The 16,213-nt window shown below is 46.9% G+C and overlaps 1 protein-coding gene across 10 annotated transcripts in view; it reads left to right on the plus strand.

Moving 5' to 3' along the window:
* MTMR3 (myotubularin related protein 3) overlaps positions 1–16,213 on the plus strand; it is a 208,749-nt gene that overhangs the window by 91,426 nt on the left and 101,110 nt on the right. For all 10 annotated transcript variants that reach the window (XM_034790895.1, XM_034790894.1, XM_034790900.1 and 7 more), the window contains one exon: positions 3,419–3,508. In XM_034790895.1, the coding sequence (XP_034646786.1) occupies positions 3,419–3,508 (90 nt within the window). The remainder of the gene's footprint in view (positions 1–3,418; positions 3,509–16,213) is intronic.

The raw sequence follows: 16,213 nt of genomic DNA on the forward strand, positions 1-16,213 counted from the left end.
AGAATCATAGAAGATTAGGGTTGAAAGAGACCTCAGGAGGTCATCTAGTCCAATTCCCTGCTCAAAGCAGGGCCAACCCCAAATAAATCGTCCCAGCCAGGGCTTTGTCAAGCCAGGCCTTAAAAACCTCTAAGGATGGAGATTCCACCACCTCCCTAGGTAACCCATTCCAGTGCTTCACCACCCTCCTAGTGAAATAGTGTTTCCTAATATCCAACCTAGACCTCCCCCACTGCAACTAGAGACCATTGCTGCTGCTGCTTTCATTTACCAGCACTGAGAACAGCCTAGCTCCATCCTCTTTGGAACCCCCCCTTCAGGTAGTTGAAGGCTGCTATCAAATCCCGACTCACTCTTCTCTTCTGCAGATTAAATAAGCCCAGTTCCCTCAGTCTCTCCTCGTAACTCATGTGCCCCAGCCCCCTAATAATTTTCATTGCCCTCTGCTGGACTCTCCAATTTGTCCACATCCCTTCGGTAGTGGGAGTATTGGTATACTCCAGATGTGGCCTCACCAGTGCCAAAAGAGGGGAATAATCACTTCCCTTGATCTGGTGGCAATGCTCCTATTAATACAGCCCAATATGCCGTTGGCATTCTTGGCAACAAGGGCACAATGCTGATTCATACCCAGCTTCTCGTCCACTGTAATCCCCAGGTCCTTTTCTGCAGAACTGCTGCTTAGCCAGTTGGTCCACAGCCTGTAGCGGTGCATTGGAGTCTTCCTTCCTAAATGTAGGACTTCGCACTTGTCCTTGTTGAACCTCATCAGATTTCTTTTGGCCCAATCCTCCAATTTGTCTAGGTCATTCTGGACCCTATCCCTGTGCTCCAGCTTATCTATCTCTTCCCCTAGCTTAGTGTCATCTGCAAAATGGCTGAGGGTGCAATTAATCCCATCATCCAGATCATTGATAAAGATGTTGAACAAAACCGACCCCAGGTCTAACCCCTGAGGCACTCCGCTTGATACCGGCTGCCAACTAGACATGGAGCCATTGATCACTACCCGTTGAGCCTGATGATCTAGCCAGCTTTCTATCCACCTTATAGTCCATTCATCCAGTCCATACTTTTTTAACTTGCTGGCAAGAATACTGTGGGAGACCATATCAAAAGCTTTGCTAAAGTCAAGATATATCACATCCACTGCTTTCCCCATATCCACAGAGCCAGATATCTCATCATAGAAGGCAATCAGGTTGGTCAAGCATCAGTTGCCTTTGGTGAATCCATGTTGACTGTTCCTGATCACCTTCCTTTCCTCGAAGTGCTTCAAAATGGATTCCTTGAGGACCTGCTCCATGATTTTGCTGGGGACTGAAGTGAGGCTGACTGGTCTGTAGTTCCCCGGATCCTCCTCCTTCCCTTTTTAAAATATAGGCACTATATTTGCCTTTCTCCAATTGTCTGGGACCTCCCCTGATCGCCATGAATTTTCATATACAATGGCCAATGGCTCTGCAGTCACATCAGCCAACTCCTTCAGCACCCTTGGATGCATTTGATCTGGACCCATGGACTTGTGCACATCCAGCTTTTCTAAATAGTCCTTAACCTGTTCTTTGACCACTGAGGGCTGCTCACCTCCTCCCCATACTGTGTTGCCCAGTGCAGCAGTCTGGAGCTAAGTACTTCAGCTTTTTCCACATCATGTGCCTCCCCCATTCAGCAAGGTTCTCACACTTTCCCTCACCTTCTTGTTGCTAACATACCTGTAGAAACCCTTCTTGTTACCCTTCACATCCCTTGCTAGCTGCAACTCCAATTGTGCCTTGGTCTTCCTGATTACACCCCTGCATACCTGAGCAATATTTTCATACTCCTCCCTAGTGATCTGTCCAAATTTCCATTTCTTGTAAGCTTCCTTTTTGAGTTTAAGCTCACCAAAGATTTCACTAAAAAGCAACAGAGTCCTGTGGCACCGTAAAGACTAACAGATGTATTGGAGCATAAGCTTTCATGGTTGAATACCCACTTCGTCAGATGCATGTAATGGAAATTTCCAGAGGCAGGTATAAATATGCAGGCAAGAATCAGTCTGGAGATAACGATTTCACTGTTAAGCCAAGGTGGTCGCCTGCCATATTTCCTATTCTTTCTGCACTTCGGATTGGTATGTTCCTGCGCCCTCAATAAGGCTTCTTTAAAATACAGCTGGCTCTCTTGGACTCTTTGCCCCCTCATATTAGCTTCCCAGGGGATCCTGCCCATCAGTTCCCTAAAGGAGTCAAAGTCTGCTTTTCTGAAGTCCAGGGTCTGTGTTTTGCTACTCTCCTTTCTTCCTTTTGTGAGGATCCTGAACTCAACCATCTCATGGTCACTGCTGCCTAGGTTGCCACCCACTTCTACTTCCCCTACCAATTCTTTCCTGTTTGTAAGCAGCAGGTCAAGAGGAGCAAGGTCCCTAATTGGTTGCTCCAGCACTTGTACCAGGAAGTTGTCCCCATCACTCTCCAAAAACTTCCTGGATTGTCTGTGCATTGCTGTATTGCTCTCCCAGCAGATGTCAGGGTGATTGAAGTCTCCCATTAGTACCAGGGCCTGTGATCTGGAAACTTCAGTTGTCTGAAGAAAGCCTCATCTACCTCATACTTCTGATCTGGTGGTCTATAGCACACGCCCACCATGACATCACCCTTGTTGCTCTCACCCCTAAACCCAAAGACTCTTAACAGGCTTTTCTCAGTGCTGGCTGGCTTGCAGTCAGTAACCCAGCCGAACCCTATTCGGCTTCCCTGGGCTCCTTCCTACACTCCCAGTTCGAGGGTACCTGGGTTCCAGGGTTGTCGTTGATCTCACTGGAGTAAATGACGAGTGGCAGCCCAACAGCTCCCCGGTGTCTGGCAGCTCTGGCAGTCCCTCCAGATCTCTGGCACTGTAGCAGCCTTTATCAGGTCCAGACTCCAGGGCGTGTCTGCCGGGGGGGAAGAGACGTCCTGCTCCTCTGGCAGCTCTGTCCCAACTGAGCTAGAGGGCCGGCCTTTTATAGTTCCGGTTCCTGTCCCACCCGTCTGCGTCCAGCAGGGTGGCCACTGATATCCCGGTTCTGCACACCAGAGAGTGGTCCTGGTTCTCTCCCCAGCTGTCAGGGAGGGAGACCAAGCCCCCTTGCTACAATTTCTTTAAAATTGCATTTAAAATTGAAAGGAAAATACTTTGCTTCATGTTTTTGCCTTTAACAAAGGAAAGAGGTCCCAAATCTGTGTTTTACATTGCAAAGTTGTGGGCCACTAGTAATGTAAAATTGCAACTATGATGTCACTTCTGTGGGTCACTGGTAGCTGAATTCTCGTAATAGTTCATCGTGTCTAAATCTTTCATTGGTCACTGGGAACTCTTCATGCCTTCTGTCAATGGAGAGGTCTGCTGTGAATGGGTAACAGTGTTGAAATTAACTGTAGAGTTTTGTTTCTAGGATGAAGAGACTCAGCACAGCCTTGAATGCATCCAGGCTAATCAGATCTTTCCCAGGAAGCAGCTGATCCGAGAGGATGAGAATCTTCAGGTAGTCACTGGACCACTCTTTGCCTTTACTGCACTGAGAGATGTGCAGATCTGTTATTGCTCAGTCTAATCAAGATTACACAGTAGAGCAGCTGAGCTGTTTGAGTTGGCCTCTGGCATAAAAGTTGCATCCAAAGTTCCATACAGTGATAGGGAGGATGATAGTTTAAGAAAATAAATCTTTTCTTTTGAAGCATATAACTGTGCCAGACAGAGAGATCATGCCTTGTGGTGTCCAAAGGGTTTCCTTAGAGGGCATGTCTTCACTACCCACCGGATTGGCAGGTAGCAATCGATCTATTGGGGATTGACTTATCGTGTCTAGTGAAGACGTGATAAAATCGATCCCTGATCGCTCTGCCATCGACTCCGGAAATCCACCGCGGCAAGAGGCGGCAGCGGAGTTGACGGCGGCATGGCAGCGGTCGACTTGCCTGCGTCCTCACAGCCAGGTAAGTCGACCTAAAATACTCAACTTCAGCTACGCTATTCACGTAGCTGAAGTTGCGTATCTTAGGTCGCCCCCCCCCTGTAGTGTAGACCTAGCCAGAGTTTCTGAAAATTATAGCCAGTGCTCACTAAGCTTACACAGGGACTTTTCAATCACTTAGAAATTTTAATTTCTTCTCTTCCACCCAAATCTAGTAAAGGGTTTATTTCTTAATAGGAACTGTTTATGTGAAATGCTGGAATTATTTCTTTATCCATTTTTGTTATTAGTAAGACAAAAAGTCTTAGAATGCATAAAATGTATTTTTATAACTCCAAAGTGTTATAAGGAGTTTTCATTACCTGGCTTTTAAATTGATTTAGTTAAGCTGGTGGCAAGCCCCATGTAGACCCTCTTAGGCTACGTCTTCACTACCCCCCTGAATCGGCAGGTAGAAATCGATCTCTCGGGGATCGAATTATCGCATCTCGTTGGGACGTGACAATCGATCCCTGAATCGACGCTTGTACTCCACCAGCGCAGGTAGGAGTAAGCGCCGTCGACGGGGGAGCCGCGGAGGTCGATTTGCCGCCATCCTCACAGCGGGGTAAGTCGGCTCGGATACGTCGAATTCAGCTATGCTATTCGCGTAGCTGAATTTGCATATCTTAAATCGACCCCCCCGCATAGTGAAGACGTAGCCTTATTTTGGTTTAAGAGTGTTTTATTTCAGTTTAACTTAAACCTATTCCTAATATCTTTACTCTAAACTGATACAAACCAAGTTTGTATCAGTTTAAAAGTGTTCACACAGCCTTTTGCCGTGGCTTAACTAAATAGATTTTAAATTCATGGAGTAAATAATAATAATATATGGAGATATACCTATCTCATAGAGCTGGAAGGGACCCTGAAAGGTCATTGAGTCCACCCCCCTGCCTTCACTGGCAGGACCAAGTACTGATTTTTGCCCCAGATCCCTGAGTGCCCCCCTCAAGGATTGAACTCACAACTCTGGGTTTAGCAGGCCAATGCTCAAACCATTGAGCTATCCCCCCGATTCACAGATTCCAAGGCCAGAAGAGACCATTGTTATCATCTAGTCTGACTGCCTGAATAACAAAGGCCATAGAACTTCCCCAAATTAATTCCTAGAGCAGATCTTTTGGGAAAACATCTGAACTTCATTTAAAAATTATTAGTAATGGAGAATCCACCAGGACCCTTGGTAATTTGTTCCAGTGGTTAATTATGCTCACTGTTAACATTTTTTTTTGCCTTATTTTTAGTCTGAATTTGTCTAGCTTCAACTTCCAGTCATTAGATTGTGTTATACTTTTCTCTGCTCGATTGAAAAGCCCATTATTAAATATTTGTTACTTGTACTTGTAGACTGTAATCAAGTCACCCCTTAACTTTCTCTTTGTTAAGCTAAATTGATTGAGCTCTTTGAGTCTATCACTATAAGGCATGTTTTCTAATCCTTTAATCATTCTTGTGACTCTTCTCTGAACCTGCTGCAATTTATCAAAATTCTTCTTGAATTGTGTCTACCAGAACTGGACACAGTATTCTGTCAGTGCCAAATATAGAGGTAAAATAACCTCCCTTCTCCTACTTGAGATTTCCCTGTTTATGCATCTAAGGATTGTATTAGCTCTTTCGGCCACAGCGTCGCACTGGGACTCATGTTCAGCTGATTATCCACCACAACCCCCAAAATCAGACCTTTAGTTAAATCCGTGCAACTTTGTTTTTTGTTATAAACCCATAAGTATAATTTTCACCAAGGCTAGGTAAAAGGAGCAAGAGCACATGATTTTACAAGTTTACAGTGAAAAAAAGGCAAACGCTTAATTTTTAAAATGAAAGTTTAGAATTTGAAGAATCTCAAGAAGTCCTGAAACCACAGGATTTGTATTTTTTTTTTACTTTCAATTTTCTGCTGTGCTTGATAATAAGTCCGGTTCTTCTTCGAGTTCTGTCCCTGTGGGTGCTCCATTCCAGGTGACGGTGCATCCTGGTGCCGTTGACCGGAGCTCTTCGGTAGCAGTGCCTGGTCGGGATGCACGTGCTCAGCTGCTGTCTCGTGGCGGCGTTAGGGTCTGCCTGAGCGTGCGCATCTTGCACTCCCCCTTAGTTGCTTCTCAACCGTCCTCCGCTGAAGATGGGACTCAGGGCAGTGCTGAACCTCTTCCCTGGTCACTGAAGGAAATAAGTAAAAAGATATAGAAATAGATAGAAATATTCCAGTTCTCTCCCTTCCTTTAGAATAGTTTGTTAGTTTAAAAAAACCCAACCAAACAAAAAAAAAACAAACCCTTTTTCTCCCACGTTTGTCTCCCGTTGAGACTCTCCCCCCAGGCAATAATAGTTCAATGATTCCAGAGTCCTCAGGCTTTAAGAAATGCCACTCCTGCAAGGAGCCTATGCCGCAGTCTGACGGACACGCAAAACGCCTCGGCGACACACACTTCCCCGCTAAGTGTCACCATTGTACCAGCCTGAAAACCAGGGCTCGTCATAACAGGGACTTGTGACTAAAAATGTTCCTGATGGAGAAATCTCTGCAACCGCCTGTGGAGACAGGCACAAGTTAAACCCTCTCACTCATGCTGCCCTGCTAGGTCTGAACCGATAGGGAGCGCGGCTTCACCCTCTCAAGCGAAAAGGCAGGAAGCCCCAAGGTCTCTGCACAGAAACTTTCAAAAGGGTAAAGGGGTCTCCTGCGAGATCTTTACTCCCGGTGTTGACAGCGCCAAAAGCAGGCACCTCCGACCACCGCAGCACCTCAGCCGCGGCTCATGCGGAGCGCAAAAGCAGGGACCCGACTTCCTACAGTGGGAAGTTCTTGGCACCGGTCCCATCGGCACCGAAGATAGACCTGGACCGGCAGTGCGTTCTACCCTGGTGCTGACAAGAATGTCGGCACCGAGCCTGCCCATCATCCCCGCAGCAGACGCGGACCCCCTGCAGGATGCCTGTAAACGGCCCGCAGCACCCGTGAAAGCTAAACAAAAGTCACTGCGAGCTTCCGCTCACACTTCGTGCCCCGCAGGACCACAGCCCATGGAGTAGCAACAATTTTTGCATCAAGTTGATATCTCTGTGGCCCCTGTGCCTGACTCTCCACTCCTTGACACACGACGCTCACTGTTTGAACAGCCGCTCTTGCCACCTGACCTCGCTACCTTCACTGACAGCGAGAACAACATGCAGCAGCAGGCAGAGTTCTCTCCCGCCTGATTTTCCTCCTCCACCGGAGCCATATATATCTCAAGGCATGGCACCTCACAAGAACCAGCCTCAGTTTCCCTACTTTGTCCCCCCGTGGGCGGGAGCTCACTTTTCTTACACTATGCCTTGGCCTCAGTGGTACCCTTGGTCGGCTCCTGCTGCCACTCCTCCTTGTGGCCCTTCCACCAGACCGCAAGCCCGTTCTGCACGTCTGTCTCTAGCTCCATCTACATCTAGAGCTCCTGAACCCCCTCCTGAGCAGGTGAGCTATGAACCTTTCCCTGATTCACTGACTCCGTCAGCTGTAGATGGAGCCCTCATGCCTCTACCTCCACAAAATGTGGATGACTTTAAGCAATTCCAGAAACTTTTCAAGAGGGTGGCACTCAGCCAGGACATCCCTTTGAAGGAAGTCCAGGAGACACAACAGACTCCTCAAAATCCTCCAACCCTCTGTGCCCTCAAGGATCGCGCTACTCATAAACGACGTCCTCCTAGAACCAGCTGATACTCTTTGGCAGACTCTTAACATCCCTTGCTACCTGCAACTCCAAGTGTGATTTGGCCTTCCTGATTTCACTCCTGCATGCCTGAGAAATATTTTTATACTCCTCCCTAGTCATTTGTCCAATCTTCCACTTCTTGTAAGATTCTTTTTTGTGTTTAAGGTCCGCAAGGATTTCACTGTTAAGCCAAGCTGGTCGCCTGCCATATTTACTATTCTTTCTATACATTGGGATGGTTTGTTCCTGCAACCTCAATAAGGATTCTTTAAAACACAGCCAGCTCTCCTGGACCCCTTTCCCCCTCATGTTATTCTCCCAGGGGATCCTGCCGATCAGTTCCATGAAGGAAAAGTCTGCTTTTCTGATGTTCAGTATTCTGCTGCTTTCCTTTCTTCCTTGTGTAAGGATCCTGAACTCAACCATCTCATGGTCACTGCCTCCCAGATTCCCATCCACTTTTGCTTCCCCTACTAATTCTTCCCTATTTGTGAGCAGCAGGTCAAGAAGTGCTCTGCCCTTATTTGTTTCCTCTAGCACTTGCACCAGGAAATTGTCCCCTATACTTTCCAAAAATGTCCGGAATTGTTTGTGCACTGGTGTATTGTTCTCCCAGCAGATATCAGGGTGATTTAAGTCCCCTATGCGAATCAGGGCCTGTGATCTAATAACTTCTGTTAGTTGCCTGAAGAAAGCCTTGTCCACCTCATCCCCCTGGTCTGGTGATCTATAGCAGACTCCCACCATGACATCACTGTTGTTGCTCACACTTCTAAACTTAATCCAGAGACTCTCAGATTTTTCTGTACAAACCCAGCAGACACAGCTTCTGCATGACGCTAATTCCGCAAGCGAATGTATTGGCCTCCCTACAATGGTGGACATAACCAGAAAACCTATGCACGGGCATCCCCTTCCATAAACATTTCCCAGTGCTCATGCTCACCACTTTGTTCTGCAGATCTTTGGAGCACACTTAGGGGAACACACGACACAGAGCCGCTGGTCCCTATCAGAGACGCGTCTGCACATAAATCTTCTAGAGCTCAGAGCAGTCAGATACGCCTGCCTTCACTGTCTCCCCATCATAAGGAACAAATGCATTCGGATCCTGATGGACAATGTAGCATATATGTTCTATATCAACAGGCAGGGGGGGAGCATGATCGCACTCCCTATGCACAGAAGCCATCTGGTTATGGAATTGGTGCATACAACATCACATAGAAATCACCACTTCCTACCTGCCTGGGTGTCGCCACACTACCGCCGACACACTCAGCAGACACTTCTCCGAGGAACACGAATGGGAATTGCATTCTACGAAACTACGACAGCTCTTCTCCCACAGGGGCACCCTATCGATAGACCTGTTTGCCACAACTCAGAACCACAATGCCATCTATTTTGCTCCAGAGTGGGACTCAAGACCTCATCCCTAGGGGATTCGTTCCTCATTCCGTGGAACAAATCCCTCATGTACGCTTTTCTGCCAGTCCCACTGATACACAGCGTTCTACGCAAGATCAGAGAGGACAAGGCCAGGGTCATGCTTATTTCCCCAGCTTGTCCCAGACACACATGGTATCCTTACCTGCTGTTCATGTCCATCCGTCCGCCAAGGACTCTCCCCAACAGACCAAATCTGCTCTCCCAGGACAACGGTTGGCTTCTCCAGCCGCAGCTCCAGAAACTCCATCTGATGGCGTGGTTCCTTCATGGTTTCAAACCCACAAATTTGCCTGTTCGGAGCAGGTCCAGTGTGTCCTCCTGCACAGTAAAGGAGACTCCACTCGTAAGACTTACCTGCAAAAGTTGAAATGCTTCTCCATATGTTGCTTCCACAGATGCTTGACACCTCAGACCGCAACCCTCCCTGACATCTTAAACTACCTTTTAAAACTAAAACAGGACGGGCTATCAGAGTACATTTCGCAGCTCTCACCCCCTTCCATGATCTGCTGTACGCATATTCATTTTTTGCCCACCCCACCATAAAACGCTTCCTCACGGGCGTGCAAAATCTCTACCCTGAGATTCACCTACCAGCAGCCTCCTGGAATCTCAACCTAGTTCTCTGAGGTCTTATGAAACCTCCCTTTGAGCCCCTGGCTACCTCATCCATGCTCCACATGCCTATGCAAGTAGCTTTCTTGGTTGCCATAACTCATCGAGAAGGGTTGGTGAAATAAGTGACCTGATGGCCTACCCTCCCTATACGATTTTCTCTAAAGACAAGGTTACAATGTGACCTCACTCCAAATTCCTCCCCAAGGTGGTGTCCACCTTCCACCTCAACCAGCCAATACACTCACGTGCATTCCATCCTAAACCTCACAAGACTCCACAGGAAGCGGCATTACATACCCTCGACGTCAGATGGGCAGTTGCATATTATCTAGACAGAACTAAGGCATTCCATAAATCGCCTTGGTTATTTGTGTCCACTACTGAGAGATCAAAGGGTGCTGCTATCTCTAAGCAACAACTCTCCAAGTGGATCTCTGACTGCATCAGATCTTGCTACCAGACTTAGAATGCTCAACCACTCAAGAGCATCAGAACTCATGCTACTCGGGTGATGTCAACATCCATTGCATTCCTCAACAATGTACCTATTACCGACGTATGCTAGGTGGCCATGTGGATATCTGACCACACATTCACCAAATGTTATGCTATCACACAGATACCATGGCAGACACCATAGTAGGCCATACAGTACTGTCTACCATTATCACTGCCACAACTCCAAAATCCGACCAACCATAGTGGGTACTGCTTCACATTCACCTGGAGTGGAGCACTCACAGGGACAGCACTCAAAGAAGAAGAGACGGTTACTCACCTTGCAGTAACTGAAGTTCTTCGAGATGTGGGTGCTCCGCTACTCACCCACCTCCCCTCTACTTTGGAGTAGTAATCAGAGAACTCTGTGGTAGAGAAGGAACTGAGGGGGATGAGGGACGCGCGTGCTCAGGCAGACCCTAATGATGCCGCGAGAGAGCAGCTGAGCGCATGCATCCCGACCAGGCACTGCTACTGAAGATGTCTGATCAACAGCACCGGGATGCACTGTCACATGGAGTGGAGCACCCACAAGGACACACATCTTGAAGAACTTCAGTTACTGCAAGGTGAGTAACCTTCTCTTCTTTTTTTGTTGGGGGGAAGGAGGGCAGGGGTTGAAAGAGTTTGCTGTGTGTTTCAATCAGAAAAATGTATGCCAAATTTGGATATTTTAGTTCATTTATTTTTGTAGTTACTCATAAGCAAATAAATCTAACACTTTTCAGCCTAAAATGTCATTCTGCTCTGAAAAGTGACTGTAAAAAAAGACATTGGGGTTGTCCCACGTTTACTGTCTTATAGACTCATGGACTTTAAAGTCAGAAGGGACCATTATGATCTTCTTGTCTGACCTCCTGCACAACGCAGGCCACAGAATCTCACCCACCCACTCCTGTAACAAACCCCTAACCTATGCCTGAGTCATTGAAGTCCTCAAATAGTGGTTTAAAGTCCTCAAGGTGCAGAGAATCCTCCAGCAAGAGATCCTTGCCCACGCTGCAGAGGAAGGTGAAAAACCTCCAGGGCCTCTGCCAATCTGCCCTGGAGGAAAATTCCTTCCCGACCCCAAATATGGCGATCAGCTAAACCATCAACATGTGGGCAAGACTCACCAGCCAGACACCCAAGGAAGAATTATCTGTAGTAACTCAGATCCCACCCCATCTAGTGTCCCATCATAGGCCATTGGGCATATTTACCACTAATAGTCAAAGATCAATTAATTGCCAAAATTAGGCTATCCCATCATACCATACCCTCCATAAATTTATTAAGCTTAGTCTTGAAGCCAGATATGTCTTTTGCCTCCACTGCTCCCCTTGGAAGGCTATTCCAGAACTTCACTCCTCTGATGGTTAGAAATCTTCTTCTAATTTCAAGTCTAAACTTCCTGATGGCCAGTTTATATCCATTTGTTTTTGTGTCCACATTGGTACTGAGCTTAAATAATTCCTCTCCCTCCCTGGTATTTATCCCTCTGATGTATTTATAGAGAGCAATCATATCTCCCCTCAGCCTTCTTTTGGTTAGGCTAAACAAGCCAAGCTCTTTGAGTCTCCTTTTATAAGACAGGTTTTCCATTCCTCGGATCATCCTAGTAGCCCTTCTCTGTACCTGTTCCAGTTTGAATTCATCCTTCTTAAACATGGGAGACCAGAACTGCACAACTATTCCAGAAGAGGTCTCACCTGTGCCTTGTATAATGGTACTAACACCACCTTATCTCTACTGGAAATACCTCGTCTGATGCATCCCAAGACCACATTAGCTTTTTTCACAGCCATATCACATTGGCGACTCATAGTCATCTTGTGATCAACCAGTACTCCGAGTTCCTTCTCCTCCTCTGTTACTTCCAAGTGATGCGTCCCCAGTTTATAACAAAAATTCTTGTTGTTAATCTCTAAATGCATGACCTTGCACTTTTCACTAGTAAATTACATCCTATTACTATTACTCCAGTTTACAAGGTCATCCAGATCTTCCTGTAGGATATCCTGGTCCCTCTCTGTATTAGCGATACCTCCCAGCTTCGTGTCAACTGCAAACTTTATTAGCACATTCCCACTTTTTGTGCCAAGGTCAGTAATAAAAAGATTAAATAAGATTGGTCCCAAAACCGATCCCTGAGGAACTCCACTAGTAACCTCCTTCCAGCCTGACAGTTCACCTTTCAGTATGACCTGTTGTAGTCTCCCCTTTAACCAGGGCCTTATCCACCTTTCAGTTTTCATATTGATCCCCATCTTTTCCAATTTAGCTAATAATTCCCCATGTGGAACCATATCAAATGCCTTACTGAAATTGAGGTAAATTAGATCCACTGCGTCTTAGTGATTTGGTGAGCATATGTGTGTCATGATCCATGGGTCTTGAGCCCAGGGCTGCAAAGTTTATGGGAGCAGCCATGTTCCAGCCCTCCATCCAGCTGGTAATAGCTTACCTGAGACCCATGAAGCCCAACCCCAGTGTGAGGCTCTGCCCCTGAGGCTTGATTGGCAGAGTCCCAGAATGGCTGATTGGCCCACTGGCCCTACTTAAGCCAGCAGCAGGAACAAGAAGCTGTCTGAACAGCTGGACTTCACCCTGCTCTGGACTGTGTGCTTCCTGCTCCCTTCTCCTGTCCCTGCTTCCCTGACTTGATTTCCTGGCATTCTGACCCAACATGACTCCTGGCATCTGACTTGTGGTTTATGACCTCCAGTTTGTCTGCTGCCTTTAACCCCCTGGTATCTTGACCTGGTCTGACTCTTGTTCCTGTCTTGTGGGTCTGATCTCCAGTTTCTCTCCTGCTTCTGATCTCCCGATATCCTGACCCAGCCGATTCTTGACTACTGTCATGTGACTGCAGACTCTGGTTCTAACTACTAGGTGTGGCTGCCCATGACCTGTTTGTAACCATGTGTGCTTGTTTTACAAGTAATAAGATATTCTTCATCAAGTGATTTTCTGTATTTATTCCATTTCTGAGGCACCTGTGCCCTATGCCCTTAAAAGCAGAATATTTTTGAATAACAGTGTTCATTCTCATTGCTTTTCCCCACCAACATGCTGATGACAGACACATCCTCTCTTGAATAGGGAGCTTATCTGGATTCTTTGGTCCCTCAAGAAGTGAATCTCTTCGTAAAAGTCCTGGAACTACGAGCTGTTCACCTAGCATGCATAGCGTTCCTATCCCTACTTTGAGGAATCACCATACAAATACTGATTGACAATGCTACAGCAGTGTACTTCATCAGCAATGAGGGGGAGAATGCTCCTTACCTCTCTGCTAGGAAGCAGTTCTCCTTTGGGACTTGGTGCATCAGCCATCAAGTCACACTGGTATCCCCTTCACTTTCTAGGCCTACAGAACTCCCTAGAAGATCCGCTTATTAGATCAGAAGTTCTCAAACTTCATTGCATTGGGACCCTCTTCTGACAACAAAATTACTACATGACCCGGAGGGGGGAGGTGCGGAGCCCGAGCTCCGAGAAGGGCGAGAGGGGGCTGCAGCCCAAGTCCCGCCGCCCTGGGTGAGGGTGGAGCTTGGGCTTCAACTTCAGCCCCAGGTCCCAGCAAGTCTAATGCTGGCCCTGGCGACTGCATTAAAATGGGGTCACGACCCACTTTGGGGTCACGACCCACAGTTTGAGAACCACTGCATTAGACAATGATGAATTGTAGACCAGGAACTCCATTCTACAAGACATCTTCTGCAAATGGAGATGCGCAAAGGTAGACCTGTGCCACAGATCAAAACAAGAAGTGTCTGATGTTCTGTTCTGGGGTGGGGGAAACAGCTCAGGCTCTATGTCTGATGCCTTCCTCTTCTCTTGGACGCCAGAACTCATGTATGCATACTCTGCCATTCCATTCATACTGAGGGTTCTGAGGAAGCTCTGGCAGGATGCAGCTTTGATGATAATGATAGACCTGGTCCAGGCAATTTTGGTACGTAGACCTGATGAGCCAGTCAGTACAGCTTCAGATGTGAAATCCAACCCGTACGTGGGCTTCAGAACCCGAGCTTCAACATCTACACAGCTGGTTTTAGCACTATAGCATGAGCCTGAATCTGTAGACCTGGGCCTGAGTCTTGCTACCATGGGTTTTAAAATACAGTATAGGTATACCCTTAGTGGCTAGAACTTCAGCCAGAAGAATAGGAGTGACACAGTTCCTCACAGGATCACCATATGAAGTATTCCATAAGGACAAGATGACTGTAAACATCACCCAAGGTTCTTGCCTAAAGTTGTCTCAGATTTTCACCTGAATCAAGTTATCCACCTGCCAGTTTTCTTTCCCTAGCCTCATGCTAATCAAAGAGAAGCTAAACTACACCACTTAGTTATTGTCAGGACTCTTCTGACAACAAGATCATTCAGGAATTCTAGCCTGCTTCTGACCTTTGCTGATAAGATGAAAGGTCAGCTTATATCCACACAAAGACTAAATGGGTTTCGTTCTGTATTGGAAATTGCTATATGACAGTATGTTTGGATTCACATACACGGATTAGGGCCTATTCCACCAGAGCTCAAGCAGCTTCTCCAAGAGACATTCAAGTATCTGAGCTGGGTTGAGCAGCTGCCTGGAATTCAGTTCCTATTTTCTTTCAGCACTACTCCTGGGTAGAAAACTCCAGATCTGACAAAGCTGTCTTACAGTTATTGTTTCAGTAGATTGAGTAGCCGTCATCAGGACATGCCTACTTGCAAGTCACCAGAAGTGGAATTCATTTGGACAATCTCTCAAAGACAAAATAACAGTTCCTTGCTCACATGCATTCTATGACCTGCCCTCCTTCCTTGTTACTGTGGAGTCCTGTATTCCCTGAGTTCTATTTTAGTGAACAAATCGAAAGGCAGTTGTGGCTGCCCCTCCCTTTATGTTTCCAGAGAGCATTCAGGGTGCAGGCATGATCGCAATGGACGTTGCTCTTCCAAAAGATTCCAGTCTTACATACATGGGGTGCATGTGCAGCAGAATCATAGAATCATAGGACTGGAAGAGATCTTGAGAGGTCATCTAGTCCAGTTCCCTGCACTCATGTCAGGACTAAATATTATCTAGACCATCCCTTGCAGCTATTTGTCTAACCTGCTCTTAAAAATCCAATGATGGAGATTTTACAACTTACCCAGGCAATTTATTCCAGTGCTTAACCACCCTGACAGGAAGTTTTTCCTAATGTCCAACCTAAACCTCCCCTGCTGTCCTATCCTCAGAGGTTAAAAAGAACAATTTTTCTCCCTCCTCCTTGTAACAACCTTTTATGTACTTAAAAACTGTTATAATTTCCCCTCTCAGGGTATGTCTACACTACGAAATTACTCCGATTTTACAGAATTCGATTTTTGGCAACAGATTGTATAAAGTAGAGTGCATGCGTCCACACTAAGCACATTAATTTGGCAGTGTGCATCCATAGTACCAAGGCTAGCGTCGACTTCCGGAGCGTTGCACTGTGGGTAGCTATCCCATAGTTCCCACAGTCTCCCCCGCCCATTGGAATTCTGGGTTGAGATCCCAATGCCTGATGGGGCAAAAAACATAGTCGCGGGTGGATCTGGGTACATGTCGTCAGGCCCCCCTCTCCCTCCCTCCTTCCGTGAAAGCAATGGCAGACAATCGTTTCGCGCCTTTTTTCCTGGGTTACCTGTGCAGACGCCATACCACGGCAAGCATGGAGCCCCCTCAGCTGACCGTCACCGTATGTCTCCTGGGTGCTGGCAGACGTGGGACTGCATTGCTACACAGCAGCAGCTCATTGCCTTTTGGAAGCAGAAGGTGCATTATGCCTGGTAGCCATCGCCATCATACTCCTGGGTGCTCTTTTAGCTGACCTCGGTGAGGTCGGTCAGGGGCACCTGGGCAGACATGGGAGTGACTCAGCCAGGTCATTCCCATGTTCTGGCAAGCAGCCAGGAAATGACAATGGCTAGCAGTCGTAATGCAGCATCTTCTGCTGAGCAC

Source organism: Trachemys scripta, chromosome 15 (genome assembly GCF_013100865.1).
Source record: "Trachemys scripta elegans isolate TJP31775 chromosome 15, CAS_Tse_1.0, whole genome shotgun sequence".
In the NCBI taxonomy this organism is placed as follows: Eukaryota; Metazoa; Chordata; order Testudines; family Emydidae; genus Trachemys; species Trachemys scripta.